Source organism: Simochromis diagramma, unplaced genomic scaffold, assembly GCF_900408965.1.
Source record: "Simochromis diagramma unplaced genomic scaffold, fSimDia1.1 OVJJ01000646.1, whole genome shotgun sequence".
NCBI classification, from domain to species: Eukaryota; Metazoa; Chordata; class Actinopteri; order Cichliformes; family Cichlidae; genus Simochromis; species Simochromis diagramma.
This window is the reverse complement of record NW_024387279.1, coordinates 6145164-6168856: the sequence shown is the minus strand read 5'-3', so window position 1 is coordinate 6168856 and position 23693 is coordinate 6145164. Positions and strand designations below refer to the sequence as shown.

The 23693-nt window shown below is 43.2% G+C and overlaps 2 protein-coding genes across 7 annotated transcripts in view; both read left to right on the top strand.

Annotated features, from left to right (window-relative positions):
* The window catches only part of ndrg3a (ndrg family member 3a), a 31926-nt gene extending 13273 nt beyond the window's left edge, over positions 1-18653 (top strand). Inside the window, exons 2-17 of one of the 4 annotated variants that reach the window (XM_040002940.1) lie at positions 2464-2545; positions 4542-4574; positions 11489-11594; positions 11710-11830; positions 12073-12135; positions 12236-12296; positions 13240-13326; positions 14290-14346; positions 14553-14656; positions 15113-15178; positions 15271-15322; positions 15450-15497; positions 15589-15624; positions 15732-15783; positions 17078-17116; positions 17611-18653. In XM_040002940.1, coding sequence (XP_039858874.1) covers positions 2489-2545; positions 4542-4574; positions 11489-11594; positions 11710-11830; positions 12073-12135; positions 12236-12296; positions 13240-13326; positions 14290-14346; positions 14553-14656; positions 15113-15178; positions 15271-15322; positions 15450-15497; positions 15589-15624; positions 15732-15783; positions 17078-17116; positions 17611-17783 — 1155 coding nt within the window. In that variant the 5' untranslated portion in view covers positions 2464-2488 and the 3' untranslated portion in view covers positions 17784-18653. The other 3 variants (XM_040002941.1, XM_040002942.1, XM_040002943.1) reach the window with 3 other exon arrangements.
* Positions 18654-20210: 1557 nt separating this feature from the next.
* Positions 20211-23691, top strand: si:ch211-25d12.7 (src-like-adapter 2). 3 transcript variants are annotated; one of them, XM_040002947.1, is made up of 8 exons: positions 20211-20490; positions 20966-21072; positions 21198-21297; positions 21394-21480; positions 21820-21923; positions 22437-22589; positions 22674-22803; positions 23178-23691. In XM_040002947.1, exons 2-8 carry the CDS (start codon positions 21006-21008, stop codon positions 23302-23304), a joined length of 768 nt encoding a protein of 255 aa, XP_039858881.1. In that variant the 5' UTR covers positions 20211-20490; positions 20966-21005; the 3' UTR covers positions 23305-23691. The 3 variants fall into 3 exon arrangements, with proteins under 3 accessions (XP_039858881.1, XP_039858880.1, XP_039858882.1); XM_040002946.1 differs by having other exon boundaries at positions 20212-20490; positions 20969-21072; XM_040002948.1 differs by lacking the exon at positions 20211-20490 and having other exon boundaries at positions 20497-21072.
* Positions 23692-23693: the final 2 nt, after the last annotated feature.

Genomic DNA, 23693 nt, shown 5'->3' with positions numbered 1-23693 from the left:
TTGCCTTACATCTGTCCCTTGGGTCTATCCCAGTTTAGAATAAACATCAGCAACCAGCTTTGTCTCTATGGCAACAGCTGTAGATGCTGAATAGTAGCTCAGACATAGAGTAGGCAGGAAAAGGGTGGCGAAGGCAGTGGATGTTTCTAAATGTGATCTGGTGCTCTTTACCTGCATTGTTACAAGAGGTTATGAGACCAGCAGAGCTGCTCTGGGATAAAGCTAGTCTGTACCCAATTTACAGTCACATGATATGTAACATTTCCGGCTTCATCAGTCTGATAAATGATGGCATTTTGTCATTTAGATGAGGTCGACTTAGCGTTACGTTAGTGTTCCTCTCTGCTTCATTCACATATATCCACAACAGTGACAGAGTGAGGCAGGTAACCCTCGTGACATTGTGAGTTTTCCTGCCTCGGCTTCTATATTTAGGAAGTCACCTGGATAATAGAGAAGCTACTTGCTCACCTTTGTGAATTGAGGAAGTCAGTGATCAATTCTTTCACACCTTGTTGATGATGCACTATGCCATGTGCATAAATAGGTCCAACTCTCTCACTCTGCTTTGTGATGCTCTCAGTAAGTGAAGTAAGCATGTAAAGGAAAACATAGAAAAAAAGACTTCTAAAAACAGCTGGAAGCAACAAACTGACTTCTGCTATTGTTAATGTTCTGCCAATATTTTGATTGTAAAGTTGTTAGCCATCAATTGTTTTAACCTTACCCATCACAGCCACACTCTAAAACCCAGTAAAAATGTTAGTGTACCTATTTTTCTTTCTCCTGTCGTGGCTGTTTAGGACATTTTACAAAGCGATGATGAGCTGAGCAACTGAAGATTCAGTGTGTGAGCCTGCCTTGGTATAATATGCACTCAGAGCTGCTGTGCTGTTTTGAAGGTGACATGTATATGCTACTGGGTCCAAGCTTATACAGGAAAGCGCAAATTCAAATGCTGTGAGATTAATGAACAGTGCCTGTCTAAGAGAGGCTGATTTTTGTGCAACGCCAGGTTGCACAAAGCAAGTCGCTCACAAGAAAGGTGTAGAGCATTTGAGCAGTTTTCAAGATAAAAGCAAGCGTTCTGCTTCTGTAATATTGCTGGTGTAGAGGATAGAAGGCGGTGAGGTCAGTGGGGTTAGGCTATGAAAGCCACCCAGTCAGCCTGTCAGTTTAAGCTTGCCTTGACCCCCGTCGCACTAAACACTTCAATTACCCCACTAGCCAGCTACAAATAAAGCAGGTCTTTGCCTCCTTCCTTTCTGTGACGGCCTGAGGAAGTATTGGATTGATCCGACCAATACACCCAATCTGCTCAAGCATGCAGAATATTTGTTTTTCTTCTTTTCCTTGTTCAGTTGTCTAAATATTATTTAGTTCCACTCCCGAGCCGGATTTGTCAGCAGGGATTTTGCCTGGCATGTTTTCACTCCCCATTTACTGATCGCTGAGTCCTTCCAATCCTGGATGTTTCCACATTTTTTTTTCTTTCTCTGAACTGTTTTTTTTTATGTAATTTGAGGATTGTGCTCACTTGTTGCCATCTGCTTCCCTGGCTTTTTCCCATGCAATTTGAAATCTGTTATTAGTCCAGTACGACCCCTGAGCCGATTCATGCATCAGCAGGCAGATGTGGGTTTAGACCTTTGTCAGGCAATTGCAGGGTGAAACTGCTGGTAAAACAAACATGGCGTGACGTCATCTATTCTGGTGTCTCCTGCTGGAACTTGGCTGTTTGACTCTTCTCTAACCAATTGAAGGTTATCTGATACCAGCAGCTCAATGTCATTCCAAGGGGGGTTGGCTTGGATTCAGGAAGTGATTAAAAGGTAGCAGTTGGCCAGTCTTCCATCCAATTGCATTTGCCTACACGTCTTGCTTGTTTCTCCTAGCATAGTGTGTGTTTGTTCTTTTAATGCCGTCCATCTATAGAAAGGCTGTCTGCTGTGGTTTTAGCTTGCCGGTTGTAAGCATTGACCTAGAAGAGTTAGAGCCTCCATCTGCTGCTATGTGCAACATGAGCCACGCTTCTAGGAACGGCCAAGAAATTCAATGCTACTTCCTGTCCTCACCTTGTGCAAACAGGGGGGCAAAATAGGTAGCATTTCAGGGAAAGTGGGGGAGGGGGACACTTCTGTGTCAGGATTCTTGTTCAGTAATTACGAGCAGGGACAAACGGCTGGCTTCAAGGGGAAAACAAATGAGGTGGCCTTCGGGACTTTTTGTTAAATCTGGCCTGATATATATATTTGCGTTTGCTCACTACCTGTGTGGAGCAGAAATGAGGCCCTTTGGCCTCTGTGTCTGACTCTTATAACAGCACAAGTATCACAGCGCTAGTGTGAATTTTAAAAAGGCAAGATAGAAAGATGGACATCTTTTAATCTGAGATTTTAAGTGTCTTTGGGAGCATGCGGTCCTCCTCCTGATGAAAATGTTTCGTTTTTCCTTCTTGGACAGTGGTTTCGAGTGATCCGACAAGAAGATGGATGAGCTCCAGGATGTACAGCTGACTGAGATCAAGCCGCTGCTGACCAATAAGGTGAGTTGCAGCGAGAACAAGGTGATGACAAGCTGCAGAGGCGACAACATAAATTTTTTGTAACCATACACATAAAATGAACAGATGTGTTGTCTCCTAAAACTGAATAAGCACCCTCTACAGCACTCCCAGGAAAATACATACGCTAATACACTAGTCATGCATGCTCTGCAGTGCCGTTCATCAAAGTGAATTATTCATATATGCTCAAGTGTAAAGGGAATGGGGGGGGGCGGCAAAAGGGGTTGTAGACAGAATGAAGCAATGAGAGAATACGTAACAGAGGCAGAGAAAACAGTCTGGCAAGGAGGTAAAGAGATCAAAGGAAAAGCTAAAAGAAACTCATCTCTTTTATTTCTGAAGCTTGAAAGTTTGCAGCGAGTGAGGGACAATAAAAGCAGAAAGAGACAAGAAGCGCTACCTGTCTTTCCTTCTTCCCGCCTTCATTCTCAACACCTGATTAACTGATTAGAACAATAATGATGACGATGATGATGTGTCTGTTTTGTTCTGTACCCCGATCACTGACACAGTCAGGGGCATATCGTGCCTCAGAGGGAGGAGTGTGTGATTATGTATCGGCTCTTAGGGGATTGCGTCACCTCAGGGGTGGATTTGAAGAATGAGAACATTTCTCTGAGTGTGCTCTATGCCAGTTAAGGTAAATGTATTATGTTAGAAGACAGAGTGGGGAAAATGCATCATGGAAATCATTGAAATAGAGGAGGCTGGCACTGACCTCTCACTCCACCTAGTGGTCAGCTCATTAAACAGATGAGTCTTCAAAGTGGATTGAGATGATGTTGATGATGTGATAACAATGATGAAGGAGGATCCTCATTTCTGTAAAAGTGGTGGAAACTGGTTCTGACTGCCAACTGATAATTTCTTATTACACTGGTCAAGCTCAGAGCACCTAGGTAGCCAGCGAAGGTTATAAATGTATCCTGTCATTTAGTATGACATTAAAGTGCCTTTAATAAAAGCAAAACAGGCCTGTTAGTTTTGGCCAATCACAGTGTAGTTCATATCTTAGTTTTCTTTAAGGTCTGATATTTATAAGGAGACCAAGCTGTCAGTATTTCCAGTTAACTTGTTAGATGTAAAAGAAATGGTTAAGCTGAGTGACTTGGACAAGACTTTTTTCCCCCTTTGTCTTGTGGCACCACGTACCACAGCTTTACTCAAGCCTTTACTGATTTTTAATATGTAGGTCGTGTCTATGGCATGCATAAGTGGCTGCTGTTCGTTTTAGCTCATCATTGTAACCTTCATTGCACCGTCTCCCGTCCCAGACTATGTAGAAGAAGCTGTTTAAAAGTCTCTTTAATATGTTGAGTCACCTGACTGCAATCAAGATGCCCTGTAAAGTGTGATGATTGACATGGTGCAGTGAATCTATCCATCCATTTCTTTAACCACTCCAATAGCGATTTTGTAATTCACCCAACATTAAAAATCAAAGCAACCCCATTTACTTGCATTACATTCATCACATCTCAACATTATTTCATTATAGTGGTGGATTTGTATCCAGATTTCTGCTGCACAGGCAGTTAGAAGAAGAAAAGGACCGCTCTGTAGAAACCATCTCCGTTTAAAAGCATGTACACCCCACTGGTCTCTCCTGCAACTCAATCCCAGTGGCATCTTTTCTGTGGTCGGCTGCCCACTCAGGCCTCAAACAACGCAAATTAACATAGAAACGTCAGAATTGTGCACCATCACATATATTATGTGAAGCAAAGACTTTAGTTTCGATGCTGTTAAACTAAGGAGCTAATGATAAGTTATCAACAGCTCCGTGAAGAGCTGCATGAATGTCATGGATATAAATGTAATCAGACATGGGTTATTGCCATTTTGTCTGCACACATGTATACATCCTGCACCGCACTCCCATCCATCTGGTGGGGTTACACAAACACATTAAGAGTGATTACCGGCTTTAGCATACTACGCTACATTTAACTCTCCTCTTTTCCTTTTCATGCAGAATGCACGCAACTTTCAGGATTTCGACTGCCAGGTAAGTGTAGCTCTCTGCTCCCACTGTTAATTTAGCATTATGATTCATTCTCAGCTCCACACTGCTGAACCCATGCATTCTTTGTACATCCGAGCACCGTTACTCAGTAATAACACGCACATTTATGGATGCCTAATGCAGGTGAAAGGCGTGTTTGGTCCAACTTGCTCTCTGCGTTTACTCTTGACACCGCTGACTGTGACAGAAAGGACAAACCAGTAGTTATGTGCTCACCTGATTAAAATTCTGCTGCTTTTGCTAATGGCCATCTATTTCTTTGGAGGCAAGTGTAGTGATCATTTGCAAATGAGGACCTTTTAAAAAAAAATTTGAATAGTGTTTTGGCTTTGTGCTAATGACTGAGAAAGCACACTCACTTTATTCTTTGCATAAAGCGATACAGAAAAAGATTATGTTAAATTCATATCAGGTTGTTTTTTTGAAGAATAAACAACTGTAGCACCTTCCTCAGTATGATTTTTTTTTTTTTTTAGTGCCTGCCTTTTTTACTGTATTTTATTCATAGTCAAGCCCTTTTATGTGATAATGTAAAAATAATTGTCATTCCAGAAGAAGAGTTATTAACCTTGAGGAAGCAGTTTTCCAGATCCCCCTTTTTTATGTCTTAGAATGAGGAGCGAGCTTGCCAGCCTTCCACCTCTTGGGCAGTTTGCTTTTTCTTGCAACGATTCTCCTGCAGGAGGAGGAGTCACGACGCTGGGGAAAGCTCTGTGCTGTGTTTTAATGGCCATCAAGACTGCTAAGGGTTAAACCTTTCATCCCTAGCTCACTTTCTGCAGTCACGCCTCCTTCCAGCATCCCGGCAGAGCTAAATATAGCCGACGCAGGCGGGGGAAGAGAGTAAGCATGTTAGCCGGAGCAGGCAAGCTGCATGCTCCTTAGCATCCTGTCAGAACTATTATTAAGACATTCATGTGCATACAATCCTGCAGTCAGTCAGCTGCTCGTGTTCACCGTGTAATCTTTTATTACCACTTTTTTGTGATTCCCTTTGAAGTCATGCTGTTGTCAGTTACAGAGAGAATTGAACCTGAATCTGTCCCACTGGTGGTTTGACCTCATTTGCCTTTCAGCCATTATGACCTCACATGGTCACACTCAGGAAGCTCAGGGAGTTCACAGTGTAGTGGTTTTACACATTCGCCTAACTAGTGAAAAATTCCCAGTTTGATCCTGAGAAGATTGTTTTGGGAACAGTAACTGGTGTAAAAACTCTTCCAAATCAATCAAACCGCTGCGGCGACCCCCTGTGAATAAGAGAGCGGCTGAAGATGGGAAATTACTAAAAAGGGTGCTGATGATGGATCGTGAGAAGGTTCAATTCTCTTAAAAGATTTATAGTGTTAACAAACTGTGCTGGTGTTCCTCCTGATTTGGCAATCTGGCCATTTGGCAATAGACGTAAATATCTTGTAAATATTTAGTATAACAATGAACCCGTCACGCAGCGTAATAACACTAAGATAAAAGGAGAACACACCCTATACAAGACATCAGACCTTAGACGTCTGTGTGGGAGGGGTCCTGCCTGCCGCAACATCACTCTGAGCCGTGACATTCCAGCAGCTGGAGGATGAATCCAGCTGCTCTCTTCCTGCTGCTAAAGCTCCCACCACAGGCAGTCCACAGGTACTGCAGGAGTCGTGCCAGAGCTGTGCATACCTGCGGAGGAGGACAGTGGTGGTGGGGTGGAGTCAGGGAACCTAAAGGTTCAAACTGCTGCAGCTTTGTTTCTCTTACAATTTTCTGCTTATGCCAGGAAAGGGAGAGGAAGGTGTGTGACAGACTCCTCAAACCCTTGGGGCCCAGAACGCTGAGTGACTTCACTGAAATGGCTGACTGTGCATTTCAAAAATAGTTTTAGTGTCATGGTGTTGCTGCAGTCTCGCACTGCTATGTTTTTAAGTCCATTTTTTAAACTTTTGCTTAAGCTTTCTTTATTGTGTCTATACATGTATAGCGTTTTATATATTGTATGCAGTGTGTAGGTTTTTACATTTTCAGGGATGTGTTTACTTTTAAAATAGCAGTTTCTCTTTATAACCTTGCCCAACTTTCTCATTATTTAGTCTGTGGCTTTTCAAATCCTCACTGTCTCATTATGCGCACTAGAGGGCGCCACGAGGCCGTTCGATAGCTCCAGACATGTGACAATTTAAATGGGAAAAAAAGAACCTTAACTGTGTTGGTAACATGCTGAGCTGCCATGTGTTGCTAGAACAGCTTTCTCATCTAGTGTTGTGAAGATGACAGTGCAGAAAGCTTTCTGATACACTGGATGGAGATCTTGTGGCTGTGTAGACTATAACATATGATTAACACAATTGTCATCAAACTGACCGTGTCACAGGTAAACAATGTTTTGAGCTGGTGCATTTTAGTATACAAAAATTGGTTCAAATCAAACCCTACTTTCTGGAAATGATGCAATTGAACTAATCTCTGCAGATCATAGTGTCACTGTGCGTCTGTATGACTCCTCAGGCTGCAGAGGGCTGTGCTGAGGCACATGATGATTCAGTGCATGACATGACTACATGTGTTTCGCTGGCACCCTCTGTGGGTTAAGAAAGGAAATAAATCAGAGAAACTGGTCTACAACCAAACATGCTGCTATATGATTAACCAATAAAGAGACCCTGGTCCTTATAACCTCACAAACTCTGTGTGTCTACATGTTTGCCATTGGCTGCACCGAGCACCCCGTCAAAGGCGTGACACCCTGCACCGTTAGGAGTTGTACTGATGGTAGGAGAGTGAGAAGGAGAGAGCAATACACTACGTGGATCAAATGACTCAGCAGCAAGTTTAGAGGACATAAATCCTGATGATGTCCTGTTTTGATAGTAAGGGGAAAAGGTGGCTTGCTATCTTTTGCTCGTAAGCCTGGAACACGAGGAGTCATTAGCCAAAGCTCAGTGTCAGAGTCACTACTTGACAGTCATTTACATGATTAAGTGGTGCCTTGAATGAGCCAACATCCGCAGCAAAGCTATTGCTATCGTAAGCCCTCCTGCTGCGTTATACGCTAGTCCACTCTTGCTGTGAGCTGGATCTGATTATATCCACTCACACGGAGATATTTCAGGGTTCTAAAGCCATTCGGATGAAATGTGATGCAAAAATAAATGTGGATACGGTGCTTGGCGACAAGCAGCCATTTTGCTGATGCAGAAAACAGCCCAGGGCGAGCCGTCAAAGTCAGCCTCCTCTCCTCATCAATAAGAAAGCGTGACGTCAGCAGCCTGCACATTTTCCTGGACTGCATTCTTTGTACCCCATCACCCCGCTTCCATTCCCCCCCCCTCCTTTCCTTTTCTTCTCCAAACCCCACCCTCTGCCTCTACCCACCTGACCCTCCGCAATCCAATTAGAAGAACCAGTGACTGGATGTATGGACGCACTGTGACTACCAAGCACAAACTGCAGTCTCACTCTCCTCCCCCTCTGTCTTTTTCCTGCTCTCTTTCCCACCTCTTGTCTCCGTCGCTCTCTCTCTTGTTCTCTCTGCATCGTATCCATCCCCCACCCCTCCTGCTTTCATTCAGGTTACTTTTCCTTCTCCTCCTCACTCCATCTGCTGTGTCTTTCTCCTCCCTCTCTTCCTTCCTTGTCGCTACTGCTCTAGCTGCCTCACCCTACATCCCTCACTTCCTACCAACGCTCCCTCCCTCCTCCTGCTCCTTTCTGAGGGCTTCAAAGCTGCCCAGCGCACACTCACACATAGCATTACACCACTCCTCTCCTGTGTGGGAAAACCATGTCAGCTATTCTGGACCTGGACCAGATTGCATGCGCTGGAAATGAAGTGGTGAGTGACAAACGTGTCTCGCCTGACTCGACACACCTGGCTCTGTCTGTGCTTCAAGGAGGTTCTGGTTCAGATTAGGGGTGTTGTGGTGCTGTTTCTCCAAAGACATGCCGACAGCAGCTGGCTAAACGAAGGGAATAGCTCTGGGGTCTGGCTTTGATGGGACTCGTGCTCTCTGGGCAGCTGCTGGTATGGGGTGACCATTTGTTCAGTGTGTGCGTGTGCGTATGTGCGTGCAACTACAGGTCACACAGCGTCCATATGTGCAGCCTGCACAGTCTAAAGCTGCTCAGGGTGCAGTTGTGCATTTTAATGTGATGATATGAAAGATGCTTGTGTTGTGCTCAAGTGTTTTAGGATGTGCAGCTGCTTCATCCTGTGGATGTGCGCCTGTCAATATCCATCAGCTGGTTGTTGGTAACTGTGTGTGTAATGACCCTGTGGATCTCACATGTTTGTTTCTGCATGTCTTCATCATGTCTTGCCCGGCGATGAGTGAATTGCTGTAGATGTTGCGTTTTGCAGGTGTGCATTGTGTTCTTTTTTTTTCTGTTATCACAGGGAGGTCACTCACCACCCACCCCACACACCGTGGCAAGAAACCACCAAAGCCACTCTAACGGGTTGTTCCTTCCCCGCAGAGTCCTTGAGTTTGTTGTTTCAGCCCACTGCTTTGATGGCACACACACTTACTGTGTGTGCTGCAGGTGGGGAGGGTCGTGTTAGTGTCAGAAATGGATGAGGTTGGCCTGTACCCGAGATGATCCCGGGCTCTGTCAACTTGCATGTGTGCACTTAAGTCATTTACAGACTGCTTGGTGTTTCCGCCCAGTAATGCTGCTCCCAGTGGTGATTGATGCCTCTCCAGGCAGGGTGGAGTAAGCTGAGAGGAGGGATTGATAGGCAGTGGATTGCGGGAAGAAGATCAGCATGACAAAGTGCTCTTTTTTTTGGGGGGTTTTTTTTTGTTTCTTTTTTTCATCTCACTCCAACTCTCTCACCATGTTTCTTTGAAAAATGAGTACTCACCCATTTGTGGCACCAGAAAAGTCCCTCTCCTCAAAGCATAAAACCTCTGCTCAGTATTCACATTTCACCTCCAACCCAGCCCAAATGCCTTTACGTACTTTTCGTCAAAATGCTAGCTATCATGAATGTATTAAAGTGGGGAAAAGGTTGATGGCATTGCAGTGCTCTCCTTCTTTTTTCCCCTCTCTAGATGTCCAGCCTGTCTCTGTCACTCTTTGCTTTCATGCTCTATTTCCTCCCAGATTCCTCTGATTTCTCCCTCCGCCGGTTTACCTAACACATGTTAGGGTGCACGTATAGCACATAGACTCAACAGAATACCAGCATTTGAACAAAGTGCATTTATATTGTTTCTCAGAGCAAAGCACTGAGTGTCCTTGACTCTGTCCTTGTCTAAAAAAAACCTTAAAGGTTCTGCAGCAACACAGCCTTAGTGAGAGTGTTTTTTCACCTTTAACAGGTTGTTCTGTCACCTCACCAGACCGAGGTTACAGAATCGTTTCATTAAAAGCCCTTCGATGAGGGCAGAGCTTCCTGTCAGCAGATAGGCTTTCTTTAGGGTTTGTGCCAGATGAGAAATACAGGTTATAATGAGAAGCTGTTTTGTAGCTCGCTATCTTGAGCATCACTTTGTGGTGTTTTTGAATGCAGTTTTCATGTCTTGTGCGACAGGCTAATCTCTATAGCAACTCCCACTCAAAAGCAAATATCTCACGCTGTTGCTGACATGATGAGTATTTTTCCTCTTATTATAGATTGCAGATGTAAGTCAGTGCAGTCTCGCCCTTGAGAATTAGCCTTTATCTCTGAAGATACTGGGACACATGTCCGTCAGCTAAATGCAGGCGGCCGAGATTACGCAGGGGAAAAACGGCAGCGTACAGTCAGTCACACTCCCCTCTTAGTCTGTCAGCCGTAACCTGTGTCTCTCTTCCACTCAGGCTCACTCTCTCTTTATTATTGATGACCAGTGGGCCTTCTGACGAGGCAAGCGGATGAGGCACCACCCGCTGTTCTGTGCAGCACAGACACCCTAGCGTGCATGCATGTGGCTAGAACGTGCAGGGTGTAGTTTGCAGCTGCAGATCATGCTGATCTTGGGAGGTTTTGTGCATTGTAACATGATGATTCGGTGATTCTGGGGGAATCTGGGAAATGCATTTGCCTCTTCTTGTGTAGTTTATTATTTCTCTTAATGTCACTTCCTGCCCTGTCTTTGGATCCTGTAAACAATATTAAGGCACTGTTGTTTTTGCTGTGTCATCTTTAAACAGTCTTTCTTTTTATCTTGATCATCTTTCTGGATCTTCCACACAGATTAAGTGCCAGATGAAAATATGTTGAAGCCTCTTAATGTTTTCCTTTGCAGAAGCGGTGTGTTTAAGGTACTCAAGCCCCCTGAGTGTTCGACCCAAATTGTAAAGCAACAGAGAGAATGAAGCCAGTATGAACACTTTGAATTTTAATGGGTCTTTTTTTTTGCAAAGACATTGAGTGAAGACAAATGATGCTGGCATTTTTGCAAAGTCATTCTTGTGAAAAGAACTGTGAGTTTCAGACCCTTGGATAGAAAGACTGTTTTCCTGAACTGGCCATTCAGTGCTTTGTTTGTCCGAGGGCACAGGGGATGTGAGCTGGCGACAAAAGGTTTATCCTCTGCATGCCCAATTCAAGATATAACCCACATGTCTTGTTTGTTGTGGGTTGTTTACTTTAGTTTGTGTGTGGCTCCATGTTGGAGCTTTGATGCAGACTTCAATCAGTATGATAGAAATGGCTCGTTTTAGCTGAAATGTTGCCTTTATGTCTGCCTTTTGGGGAAATGAGACAGAAAGTGTCTTTGTTTTGTGCTTGACAGAGATGAAAGAGAAAAATCCCATACAACAATTGTTCTTCTTTTATTTAGATGATTTTTGGACTCTGCTGGAGTTCTGGGGTAACGCTGTAACAGCTATAACAGAATTGTTGTCGTAGCGGTCATATGTGGAAGCTTTTTATCTTTCCACCTGTGTTAGTCCTGAACTATTTTTTTTCCTCCTCTCTTTGGTTACAGGAGCACGACATTGAAACGCCACATGGCGTTCTCCATGTGACAATGAGAGGCGTTCCCAAGGGCAACCGACCCATCATCCTCACCTATCACGACATCGGCCTCAACCGTGAGTCGGCCAAAAATAAGCTCATCAATATGCAGTGCTCTGTTCTTTGCACCTAACAAAGAACGTTAACCCCTGCACTGTCACATTTTATGTCTACGTCTTTCCACCTTTCTAGACAAGTCTTGCTTCAACACCCTGTTTAACTACGAGGACATGCAGGAGATCACCCAGCACTTTGCTGTGGTTCACGTCGATGCGCCCGGTCAGCAGGAGGGAGCGCCTCCCTTTCCCAGCGGGTGAGTGTCAGACTGGTTTTGCACGCGCCGATGAACGCGTACATATTTATTCATATCAGTGCTGTTGAGAGAGTTCCAATCAATTTGTGTGCATAGACAGGAAAGTGAGCTGTTGGTTCATTTTCTAATTGAAGTGCAGTCATCATCCAGTCTGTTCCTGAAGTATTTAAACTTATGAATGAACTTGAAGGTAGCATTTTCCTTACTGCTCGCGTGGACTCACATGTGTCGCTCGTGCCCAGGTACCGCTATCCAACCATGGATGAGTTGGCCGAAATGCTGCCCTCTGTGTTGACTCAGCTGAAGTGAGTGTCCCCTGGCTGATAGCTAATTATTGATAAGATGATTTTGCCATAAATGAATTATTCATCTTCAGCCACACACTAACGAGCAGTTTCTTTATAGGGTGAACAGCGTGATCGGCATCGGCGTGGGAGCAGGAGCGTATATCCTCACCCGCTTTGCGGTAAGTCCACAGCAGGACCACGGCGTGTAGACTCACCCATCCTTATATTTCTGTTCTTCCTTGCCCTTGATGTCTTTATTTGTGTGATTCTCTGTTTCGCCTGTAATAATTAAAGGTTTTCAGACCACACAGTTTGTCACACTGAACGTTAAAGCCTCCCATCAAGCCCACACAGGGCATCAGGTTCCTCTACAGTCTGCTAGATATGCTGCCATTCCCCAGGTGATGAATCACCTTGGTTAAATATCTCTCTCTCCGTTGCTACTGCTTTGTTTCTGCATTCGGTACAGTGCAGCTAAAATAAGCACAAGCTAGCAGAAAGATCTAGAAGTGACATAGAGCAGTGAGGGAGCTCTAAAAAATGAATGATAAAAAGAGAGGATGGTAAAAGGGGAAGGTGTGGAAATGAGGAATTGTAGCGTTGGGCTCTCCGTGGACAGTCTGTTCTTATTTAGAATTAATGAGGAAAAATTGATTCTGAAACACATTGCTTGCTTTAACTGGCTTGGAGCAAAATGTTTTCCCATGATGGATTTGCAGCAGATGCTGCCGTGCTGCATTAGCATCGTGTTGATGAAGCAGCAGCCGCCGCCCTCTCATTGGATCTTAGATTTCCCCAGATACCCTCTTTTTGTCTACAGGAAGTTCTAAAGCTGCACCCCTTGATTTAGAAGTGGTTTGTGACTCCATCATCATTTAACAGAACAGACATGCTTCACTTTTAATCATGTTTTTGCTTCTTTAGAGGACACGCAACATCATCAAAATGTTACAAACTTGTTGTTGTGAGGATGTAGCTCCTGGGAGAACATTCCCTTGTTCAGATGCTCAGATTAAACTACAATATGATTTAAAAATGATAAAGAAATTAATAAACAAAACAAAACACAGGGAGACATTTTTGTTAAAAAGCTCTCATCCTCGTGCATCTTTACTTTCACAGCTGAACAACCCGTCCCTCGTGGAGGGGCTGGTACTCATTAATGTCGACCCGTGTGCTGAAGGCTGGATTGACTGGGCTGCTTCAAAGGTCAGTATTTCCGCCTCATCGATGACCAGGATTTTCATCATATATGAAAAGAGAAAATGCTGCCTTCTGAAGACTAGTCAATACTAGTCAACTACCTAGTTAAAAATTCTATAAAAGCTCACCCCTCTTGGCTTAAAGAACAAACACTGTGTTTACTATGGTGCTCTCATTGTGTATATTCAACAAGGTTGTATGAGGAAGACATTCTTTACTGTGATAATAATATGATGTGCCGTTTCTGCCATATACATTTAAAACATCGCACTTTTATGAGCTGTTATTAAAGTCTGAAACATGGCAAAGAGGAAAAGTCCTGAGCAATTTCTTCCATTTACGAAGTTTATAGCACTCAAGAGTTATAAAATGCAGGTATACCAGCTGACATAGATATACCAGTGAATCTAGGGACTGTGCATTTATAGTAGCAGTAGATCACTTCACAATCATAAAACTTGAAGATTGCTATGTCAGTTTATTTACTTCTAATTAGTCCACTCTCACGGCAGCACGGTGGCACGGTGGTTAGCACTGTTGCCGCACAGCAAGAAGGTCCTGAGTTCAATTCCACCATCAGGCCGGGGTCTTTCTGTGTGGAGTTTGCATGTTCTCCCCGTGTTTGCGTGGGTTCTCCCCAGGTACTCCGGCTTCCTCCCACCGTCCAAAGACATGCAGCTTGTGGGGATAGGTTAATTGGAAAATCCAAATTGCCACTAGGTGTGAATGTGCGAGTGAACGTGAGTGCGAATGGTTGTCTGTCCCTGTGTGTTAGCCCTGCGACAGACTGGCGACCTGTCCAGGGTGTACCCTGCCTCTCGCCCTATGACAGCTGGGATAGGCTCCAGCGCCCCCCGCGACCCTGAAAAGGATAAGCGGAAGTGGATGGATGGATGGATAGTCCACTCTCCAGAAATAAATCAGATCTTGTTAGTATCTTACCGCGGCTCGTCTTTCTCTTGTGTGCAGCTTTCTGGATGGACCAGTAACTTGGTGGATATCGTCATGGCTCACCACTTCAGCACTGTGAGTCTCACTTATTGCTATGTAGTTCTCCTTTCTCGTTGAAGCTGTGAAACAGCAGCTGAACCTCTGGAGGCTTTCTTTTCAAATTTCCCTCGACACTTTTTTCTCAGACATTTGCTAATTATTTTATCTGTGTCCTCTCAGTTATAGAAACTAGTAGATTGTGCCATGTCGATCACACTCTCGGTTTATTAATCCGTTCTCAGGATGAGCTTACAGACAACCAGGAGCTGATCCAGACCTACCGCCTCCACATTGCCCAAGACATCAACCAGGACAACCTGGCCCTCTTCTGTGGCTCCTACCAATAGTATGAAACAGTTCATGGTTATTATACACTATATATTAACTTTTTTGTATTTTCAGTTTTCTGCTATATATTGTTACAGTTGCGTTTTCATAGCTTAGATCCCTGATAAAGACAGGAACGCAGCTCTGACTGGGAGGGAAGGAAAAAGGCCCACTATAAGATAAATAAGGATTATTTTGAATTATGAGTCATTCGCAGCTGCTTCAGCCGTGTCTAAGAATAAAAATACAGAGTTGGTAATGAACATAACAGGACACATTTAATATTAGGTTTTGCAGTTGCCTGTATTTATGCTTATTCATTACATTTATGAGAACTTTTGTTAACAAAGACAGTTAATTGCTGTGGAGTAAAGCCTAAATATACAAGCACAAAAAATGCAAAGCACAGAGGTCTAACGAGATAACGTCATTTTCAGCTTCTCTAACACGTTCTCATTTTTTCCCCTTGCACCAGCCGTCGAGACCTTGAGATCGAGAGGCCCATAGTGGGTCTCAATGAGGACACGGTCAACACACTAACGTAAGTCTATGAGATCAAGATGACACAAATATACACATTGGGCTGTGAGTGCATGGCGTGATTTGAGAATATCCACTCTTCATTTATTCCAGTTGCCCTGCTTTGCTGGTGGTCGGTGACACGTCCCCTGCTGTGGAGGCCGTGGTGAGTGGTGCCGGTGATGATTACAATCCATCATCTCAGTGCGCTAAGAAGCTTGGGGAAGGATTTGTTATGCCAACAAAGCAGCGGTTCTTCGTCACTCAGTGTTTGCCTGTCTTTGATGTTGCAGGTGGAGTGCAATTCCAGGTTAAATCCTACCAAGACTACATTGCTAAAGGTGATGCTTCTGCACTGCACTTTCTGACATATGAGATGATATTCATATTTATAAATGTGATTTGTTGATGAGACTGATAATGTCCTCTCAGATGGCTGATTGTGGAGGCTTGCCCCAGGTTGTGCAGGTGGGTTTTTTTGTTTGTTTGTTTGTTTTTAAATTATCGAGAGACGTGAACGTCATCTTGCTCTTTTCTTGGAGCAACACGATCTTCTAACTTTTTTTTTCTTGCAGCCAGGAAAACTTGCAGAGGCATTCAAGTACTTTGTCCAGGGCATGGGCTACAGTAAGTGAAGATGCTCTTGTGTTTTTGTTTTGTTTTGGGGTTTTTTTTTGTATGTGCCTGAAGGGTAAACAGATCTAACTCTAAACTGGTTTAAACTGGTTTGCTAGTAGTCAGTGTCCAAGAATTGTTTACAGACTAATACCTGTTTGAACTGACGTGTTTGTGGCCCAGGCGCTCCACTGAATTTCCTGTTGACGTGAGTGCAATGATAAAAGTTACTTAATTGAGACTTGTTTTCAATGCAGTCTGCGAGCTGTTGCTACACCCCCCCCCCCCTCGGACATTGGCCTGCAGAGTGTGAAAAGAAAGGTTTTGCTTTTTTTTTTTTTTTGTCACCCTGCTCACGGAGAGGCAGCCCACGTGGCTCGATGGATGCTAACACCATTTCCTCTCTGCTTTTTGCAGTCTGTGGCACCCACCAGCCTCAGTAGGTGAGGTGTTAGTGCTTCTAGAAATGACGATCACATTCTGTGAGCTGAACAGCAATTTTCTTCCTGTTCAGTTCAGAGTGGGCGTTAAAAATTGCCCTTTTTTTTTTTTGCCTGGTGTGTTTTCTTTTCTGTCTGAACTGTTTAATGATGCAGTGTTTGTCAAAAGAGACTCAATGTGCATGGTTAAACAGGCCTTCAGGCTTTACAGTCATTCATTTGTTAAAAAACAAAATAAAAACATAAAAAGCAGAGAAGCCACAAACACATCTCTAGAAGACCCTACAGGCTTGCTATGCACCAACCAAGACTCTGATCGATGGACAGATGAATGTAGTTTTGCTTTTACCAGCTGCACAGATGATCGCTGTCTATGTGCGTCTTTCTGTAACACCAACTCTATTTTGCATTCTCTCTTTCCCGGGCCATTCACTGTAGGAGGGCAGCCATGTGTAGCCAGTATGCCAGAGCCTGGGTTTTACCTTAAAGGCCACCAAGTGCTCCTGTTGAGTAAATGCCACTGCAGGATTAGAGCAGATTAAAAAGAGTGTTTTCATGCAGTGAAAGTGTGGAAAAAAATCTTAACACCTCAGCATGTTTCTGAAAGCTGGTTTTCCCTCATTAACACATTGCCACAGTGTGAAATGCAAAGGGAAACGGCCAGAAAGTTCAGGAACTCAAGTGTACGGTATAACTTGCATGCATGTCTTCATTTCTTACCTGCTGTTGCTAGCAAACAAATGACAGCTATTTGTCTACAAAAATTGCTGCGAAATACACTGAGGTGTGGCAAAGCACCACGAAGAGCTTGCTTTTCAACATGTCTCCCTTTCTCCTTTCTTTCCCTCTTTAATCATTGCCTGAAGTTCCCTACGTTCTTCTCAGTCACCTGAGCAACGAATCAGGTACCAGGTTTTTAAGTAGCTGCCAGATGACGAGGCTTTGAACTCAGTGGCCTCATAACAGTACAGTGGATGAATGTCAATGTATGCACGAAGTTCTCGAGAGAGCACTGTTTAATATTTGGAACAGCAGCTCTGGGTTGTGGATACAGTCAGCATACTGCACCCTTTGCATACTCTGATGACATTCACCTCACTCCCACTCAGCATGCCCCGAGTGTCCTAGTTTACTGCATGAGCTACCGCTGTTGCTTCCTGTCAGTTCCATTGGATTGCAAATACGGTGTGCTGCTGCTGTACTTACTGTTAGCACATTTGTGGATTATTTGATTTGATTAGTCTCCATTTATGAGAGCAGTTTGCATGCTAAGCACTTGTTTCCGGTTGTTGTTGTTGTTGTTGTTGTTGTTGTTGTTGTGTCACGGTATCTGCATTCCCACGCTGCACCGAGTCTGTGGGCCGTGTGAGTGGAATATTAACGCGCGTTTCTCTTTCAGTACCTTCAGCAGGAATGACTCGCTTGGCTCGCTCACGCACCACCTCCTCTTCCAGCATCACCTCCATGGACAACAGTCGCAGCCGCAGCAACATCAACAGCCTGCTGGAGGGCGGCACCACCGGGAGCCTGGACAGCAAGGCCGGGCCCCAGACCATGGAGGTCTCCTGCTAAGCCCCCAATCCGCCCCCACCTCGCACTCTCCCATAGTAACTTATGTCCCTTCTCCACGTCTCTCTAACTTTCTCTCTCTCTCATCCTAAGCAGCTCAATGCTAGGAAGATCTATAATGATCTATGTGATTAGAAAGGAGGATGTAATAAATATATTAACAGATCCATATTATAAAATATTGTATTAAATACACTGTCAAACTCACATTCCTATCAGAAACCATAACTCCATTCAGATGTGTTGTATATTCAAAGACAATATGATTGACCATATGACTCAGCTGTCCAGTCCTGTATTTATTTTTTTTCACATTGTCGTTGTTTCAAATGTCTTCACACAGTGTAGAAATCAAAGTAACTGTTTTTTTTTAACTCCTAACATCGATTGTAAATCATGATTGTGTGTCTTTATTGTCAAACTAGCTGCAATGCAAATTAGATACAACGCACAGCAGGAGATCACTTAATATTTGCAGAAATAAAGCTGCATATAAAGTGATGTGGATGATGCGTGCAAGTAGCATTGCATACTGTAGCACACTGTAAGTCCAGCTAAGTTAAATGTAGAGCTGCTCTTGAACTTTCAGTTGTGTTTCACTTCAAGTAATTTGACTTTGTTTGGTTTTTTAACTCAACCCAGCATTTCATTTTCCCTTCTGCTTTGTGTTGATGTTTTTTTAATTTGCTTTTTTTCCCCTTTTTTTGATGTTGTTCAGTTGACTAGTATATTCATTGTTGTTTTAACAACCTTCAACAAGTGGGATCTGATGTGAAAAGTATGAGTCCCTTCCATCAGGGGCCATGTGGTGCTTCTCACTGTCTGCTGATTAGCTCATTTATATTACTACTGAATAAAGATACGAGACGAGAACGTGTCTTGTTTTTATTTGTCAGTGCTTTTACCAATAATTATGTTAAACCCACCGCTTGTGAACAAGCGTGCAACCTAATCGAATGAATGACAGAAAGAGCGCGTCTGCGAGCAGAGCGTTCTCATACATCGGCTCTCCCGTTAGTGGAAAAGTGCGGTGGCTGTGGTGAGTGAGTTTCCAACCGCTCTTGTTTCTTATTTTGTTTCTGAGAGATAACTTCTGCTGTCACAGACGAGGTGGTCTATATTTAGCACATGTTACAAAAACAATGATCAGCTGCTCTGTAAATAAGATGATGATTTCTGAAAACAAAGCAGAATGGGAAAATGGTGTTAATATGCTAATCAGAACACACACTGAGGACCTGCTTACTGTAATGATTGTGGGAGCTCTGTTGCTAATTATTAATTTCACTTACTTGATGGAGCTTTCCGAGCATTTTTGCATAGAATATAATGTGATGACATGCATAAACCCCATTATGACGAATGCCCTGTTTTTGTTGACATCTGTGGTGCATTTACTGAGGTTGTACTCGGAGAAGCTGAGTCGGGCTGATCATTGCATAATTTTTTTACACGAGTTGACTAAAACACAGGAAATATGCACTATTTAGTGACCCTTTTTCAGTTTCTATTTGAGAAAGATGTACATCAGTGGTTTGGAATGAGTTAATCTCAGATATTTTTTTTTTTTAAAAAGAGCACAAAGTTCTTTCCATCTGTGCTAACAAGCTGTTCTGGTGATTCAGCACCAATCTGATCTGTTCTTGCTGTATTGTTTCCGTGCAGGGTACACTTGCTCATTTGCGTCTGAAGCAGCTCAGAGTACATCTGATTAAGACACAGAACAAGGAGATATGACAGTTTTATCTTGGTTTTATTAATATTTCCAAGAACGACTGGTTTGGTGTGTGTTTTTTCAACAGAAACATGTTTTTCTTTCCTACCCTCTCATGGTTTCATAAGCAGTAGAGCTACACAGTTACAGAATTCGTGACAATTTAAAAAAAAAAAAAAAAAATCTGGATTGCCTTTCACCTTTTCACACTTACATGTATAAAAGAGCAGGACCCCACTGGTGGGCTGTTTCTGCATTGTCACTGTGGTGGATGGATGAGAAATCATGGCACGCGTAGGTTGGCAGTGGAACCTCCTGATTCTGCATAAGTTTGTCTTTTATCTCACGGCAACAACTGGAATGGTAACATGATGGATAATAATGTAAAGAGCGAAAACATCTCCACGGTTTTCCCTTTTCCGCACAATTCAAAATACAGAAATTCAGATAGTTTGTCCAGTATAAGCTTATTTTACATTAACTGTCACTGTAAACTGATGACACCTCTTCAACCCACAATACGCCACAGGGTTCATGTACATGGGGATGACAAATTTCACTGACGTACACATTCATTCCATAAACAAGCGCACAATTGGTGCCTCTTCAAAACAGCCTGCATCAGAGAGATCGACTTGAGGTAGTTTATGTCACTGTTGAGCGTCACAGGAAGTTGCAGTTAAGCCGCATGTATAAAAGCCAGACAGGAAGCTTCCTCTCTTCAGTGAGCCCACGCGATAAACAGCTGCGCAAACACAGCAGTCTTCGTGGTAACTGATCAGAGCAAGGAACACACTGAATGAGCAGCGTGCCAGAGTAGGAACTTGAGCTTATACATGTACTACACGTTGCCCAAGCAACATTGGATGTGCTGAAGGCAGAAGAGCATTTTTCACTGGGAAGACTTGGATTTGATTTGTTATCGTGAAAGGAGTCTAAGTAATTGAGCGGAATATATTTTCTGGAGGGACATTTTTCATCCAAGAATTGAAAAAGGTGAGAATATGCTTTTCTTTCTTACCATTTCCCCCCTTTTGTTCCAGGACTTCACTTTCACAACGAGGAAATTATGCTTAAATTTCCTTTGAATTTTTGTCACTGAGTGATGATCATGCACTGCAAAGAAATGGAGTGGTTAGTTACGGTGTTTTAGTTTGAGATATGTTCCTGCCTTGCTGCTACCGCAGAAGTAAAATCTCATCTCACTTTGCATTTGAGAAACTGACCATAGTTCTCACATAAGTATTGCATTGGAAATTTAACACAGGATATCATACCTCTTGTTGTGGTTAGGCGCCTTCCTGTATTCTGGTTTTGTTGCCCGGATTCAGATGTCCTAAAAAATATCCTGCACCTCTAAGTAGCTTTACAGATACCACAATGCCAATGCATGAACTACATTTGCAGTTCAATTATGAATTTGTGCTACTAAAGGCGATTTCATAATAACGGTATATTTTTTTCCCCCTAGCAGCAGTAGACATTTCAAATTAGCAAGAAAACCACAGACAATGGGGACCTGCCTCACCAGATGCCAATCCAACCTGACAGTCTTTGAAAACCCAGATGAGTCAATGGGTAGGTTTAATCCCAGGACAGAAATATGTGTGTGTATGTATGTGTATATATATATATATATATGTATGTATAATTAGCCAAAGGCAATATTAAAATCAAATATCTCTTCCTTTATATCTGTGCAGAGAGCCCAGAAACTGTGATTGTGTCTCTTGTTGATTACCCATCATTTGGAGAAACACAACTGACCATGTGCATTGGGGAAAGACTGACCATGACATCAGAGTATGTATTACTGCTCTTAATGTTTCAGTTTTAAAGTTCAGCTACAATTAGTGATGAGTGTCATTTATTTATTTCTGTATTTATTTTAACTCACAGCGACGGGGACTTCATAATGGTGAGATCCACAACGACAGGCCGGGAGAGCTACGTCCCTATCGAGTACACGGCCAGAGTTACTGACAGGTACAGACACAAGGACCGCGTTAGCAGATTTGTCACATTTTTCTGTGCGTGACAAAAGTCAGAGGAGTTGAAATGAAAGGGGAGGCGGGGAGTTCCCTGAGAGGTGGGAGGGGTCCCTGTGTAGGTGAACTTTTACCTCAGTGGAGACAAATGTTTGGAACAGAGCTTTTCTTTTTCGGTGACATGATCAGCTCCTCCCTCCTGTAGTTTCAGTCCTCCTCCAGTGGTGAATGTGCTCTGATGTTGTTCCACTGGATTTTTCCTAACAGTAAAATATGACATTGTCTTCTCATCTTACTGTTCTGAATGTGCATTTTTTTTTTAATTATTATTATGCAGGTGGCTGTTCAAAGGCATCAGCAGGTACAAAGCAGTGGAGCTGCTCATGCTTCCTAATAACCAGAATGGAGCCTTCTTGATTCGAGAGTCAGAGACAAGCAGAGGTTAGAGGTTTTTATTGTTTTTTGTTTTTTATTCCCCCTTTGTTAATTGTTAGATTTATCATTACCATTCAGTCCGAGGCCAACATCATGCTAGGAACCCTGAAATTTCTTCATTTGAAGCTGCATTTCCCCTTAGCCTAGCTTTGCTGGGGAGGAGTATTTCCTACCCAGTTATTTTCATTTTCATTTCTTCTGTACTTCTAAAAGTGGTGATGGCTTTTTACACTTATTAAGTATGTATAAAGGATTGTTATTGTTCATGTATATGAATTTATTTATTTATTTATGGAGTATTCATCATCAGACATTGAATCCAGTATAATAATTTCCTTAAGCAAAATCGCCCTTAAACTGCTATTTCTATTTCTACTGAAGGCACAGCTATTTACAGACTATACTGTAAAGCTCAGTAGAAATATTTAGTTTGCTTCAGAAACAACTGGAACTATGGTTAACAACTAAGACTGGCATATTTTATTAATTCCTGCATCTGTGTGTTATTTCTTTATTTAGATTCCTACTCGCTATCTATCCTGAGGAGAACCAGCTCTTCGCACCAGGACTGTGTGAAGCACTACCGCATTTCTACCCTCCCGAATGGATGGGTCTACATATCTCCAAGCCTGACTTTCTCCACCCTGCATTGCATGGTGGAGCACTATTCAGGTTTGTATTAATGTTGAGGCTATTTTTGCTTTAACACTAAAGCCCTTGAAAAGATCGATGCTAAAATGTTGCCTTCTTTTGCAGAGACCGCAGATGGATTGTGCTGTCGGCTGGCAATGCCTTGCTTCATCCAGGGTTTGGACAATGCTGAAGAGGCCCGGCCTATTCCAATAACGACCAGGAGGCCCACCATCAAATGGAAGGAAATCAGCAGGTGTGGCTCACTCTAGATTTACTTGTACTGATGTCTTCCATAAGATGTCACTCTGTGACTCATTTTTCAGCGCTGTCTTTCCTAGATTAGCATCAAGATCTGCCTTTTCCGTTTATGTTGACAGTCTGTTAGAAAGATAATGATTCAGCACTGCAGTAATGTACTGAATAAACTGGTGTGAAGAGTGTGTAAACAACACCGGCAGACATGCCAACAGATAGGCCTGTGGTTACAGTGGGTACGTGCCAGTTGTGAATGTGTGGAACCTGCAAATGTAGAGCAGGATGTGCAGGTTGAAACGGCAGTCTCCAACGGATTCAGTTACCACATCACTTTCCTCACTGAAGTCTCAAATTCTTCTTTGTCCCCTCCAGATCGGTGATCTTAAAGAGGAAGAGGACAGTGTCAGACCACTCTCTGGTGAGCGAGGGGCTCAGGGAGGCTATTTACTCCTACCTCCAAATGACCGAGGCCGGCGAAAACAGCTGCTGGGACACTTGAGGAAAGACTGCAGAGTGAGACTCTGTAATTCATCGGCTGCGACTTGGGGATCCCACTGGAAGAGGCCGTCTACACGCCCAAGTGCAGTCTTTAGAGACTGCCCTGGAATAGCAAGAGGGCTGAGACACTACGCTGTGTGGAGATATGCAGTACTGCAAACTATATGAGCTGGAGGACTGCTTTTGTGGATGTGTGTCCAAAGAGGCATACAGAGGAGCTTTGAGAAATGTGTTCTCATTTGGCTCCGAAACATTGAATGTATCTTTTAATTTATAAACTAATGTGTACTTGCAGGTTGAATGTCATATTATGTGTTAATATTATTGGAATATGATTGTTATCATGGTTGTGTTATTGGAATCCAATAAAAATATATAATTTATGTAACA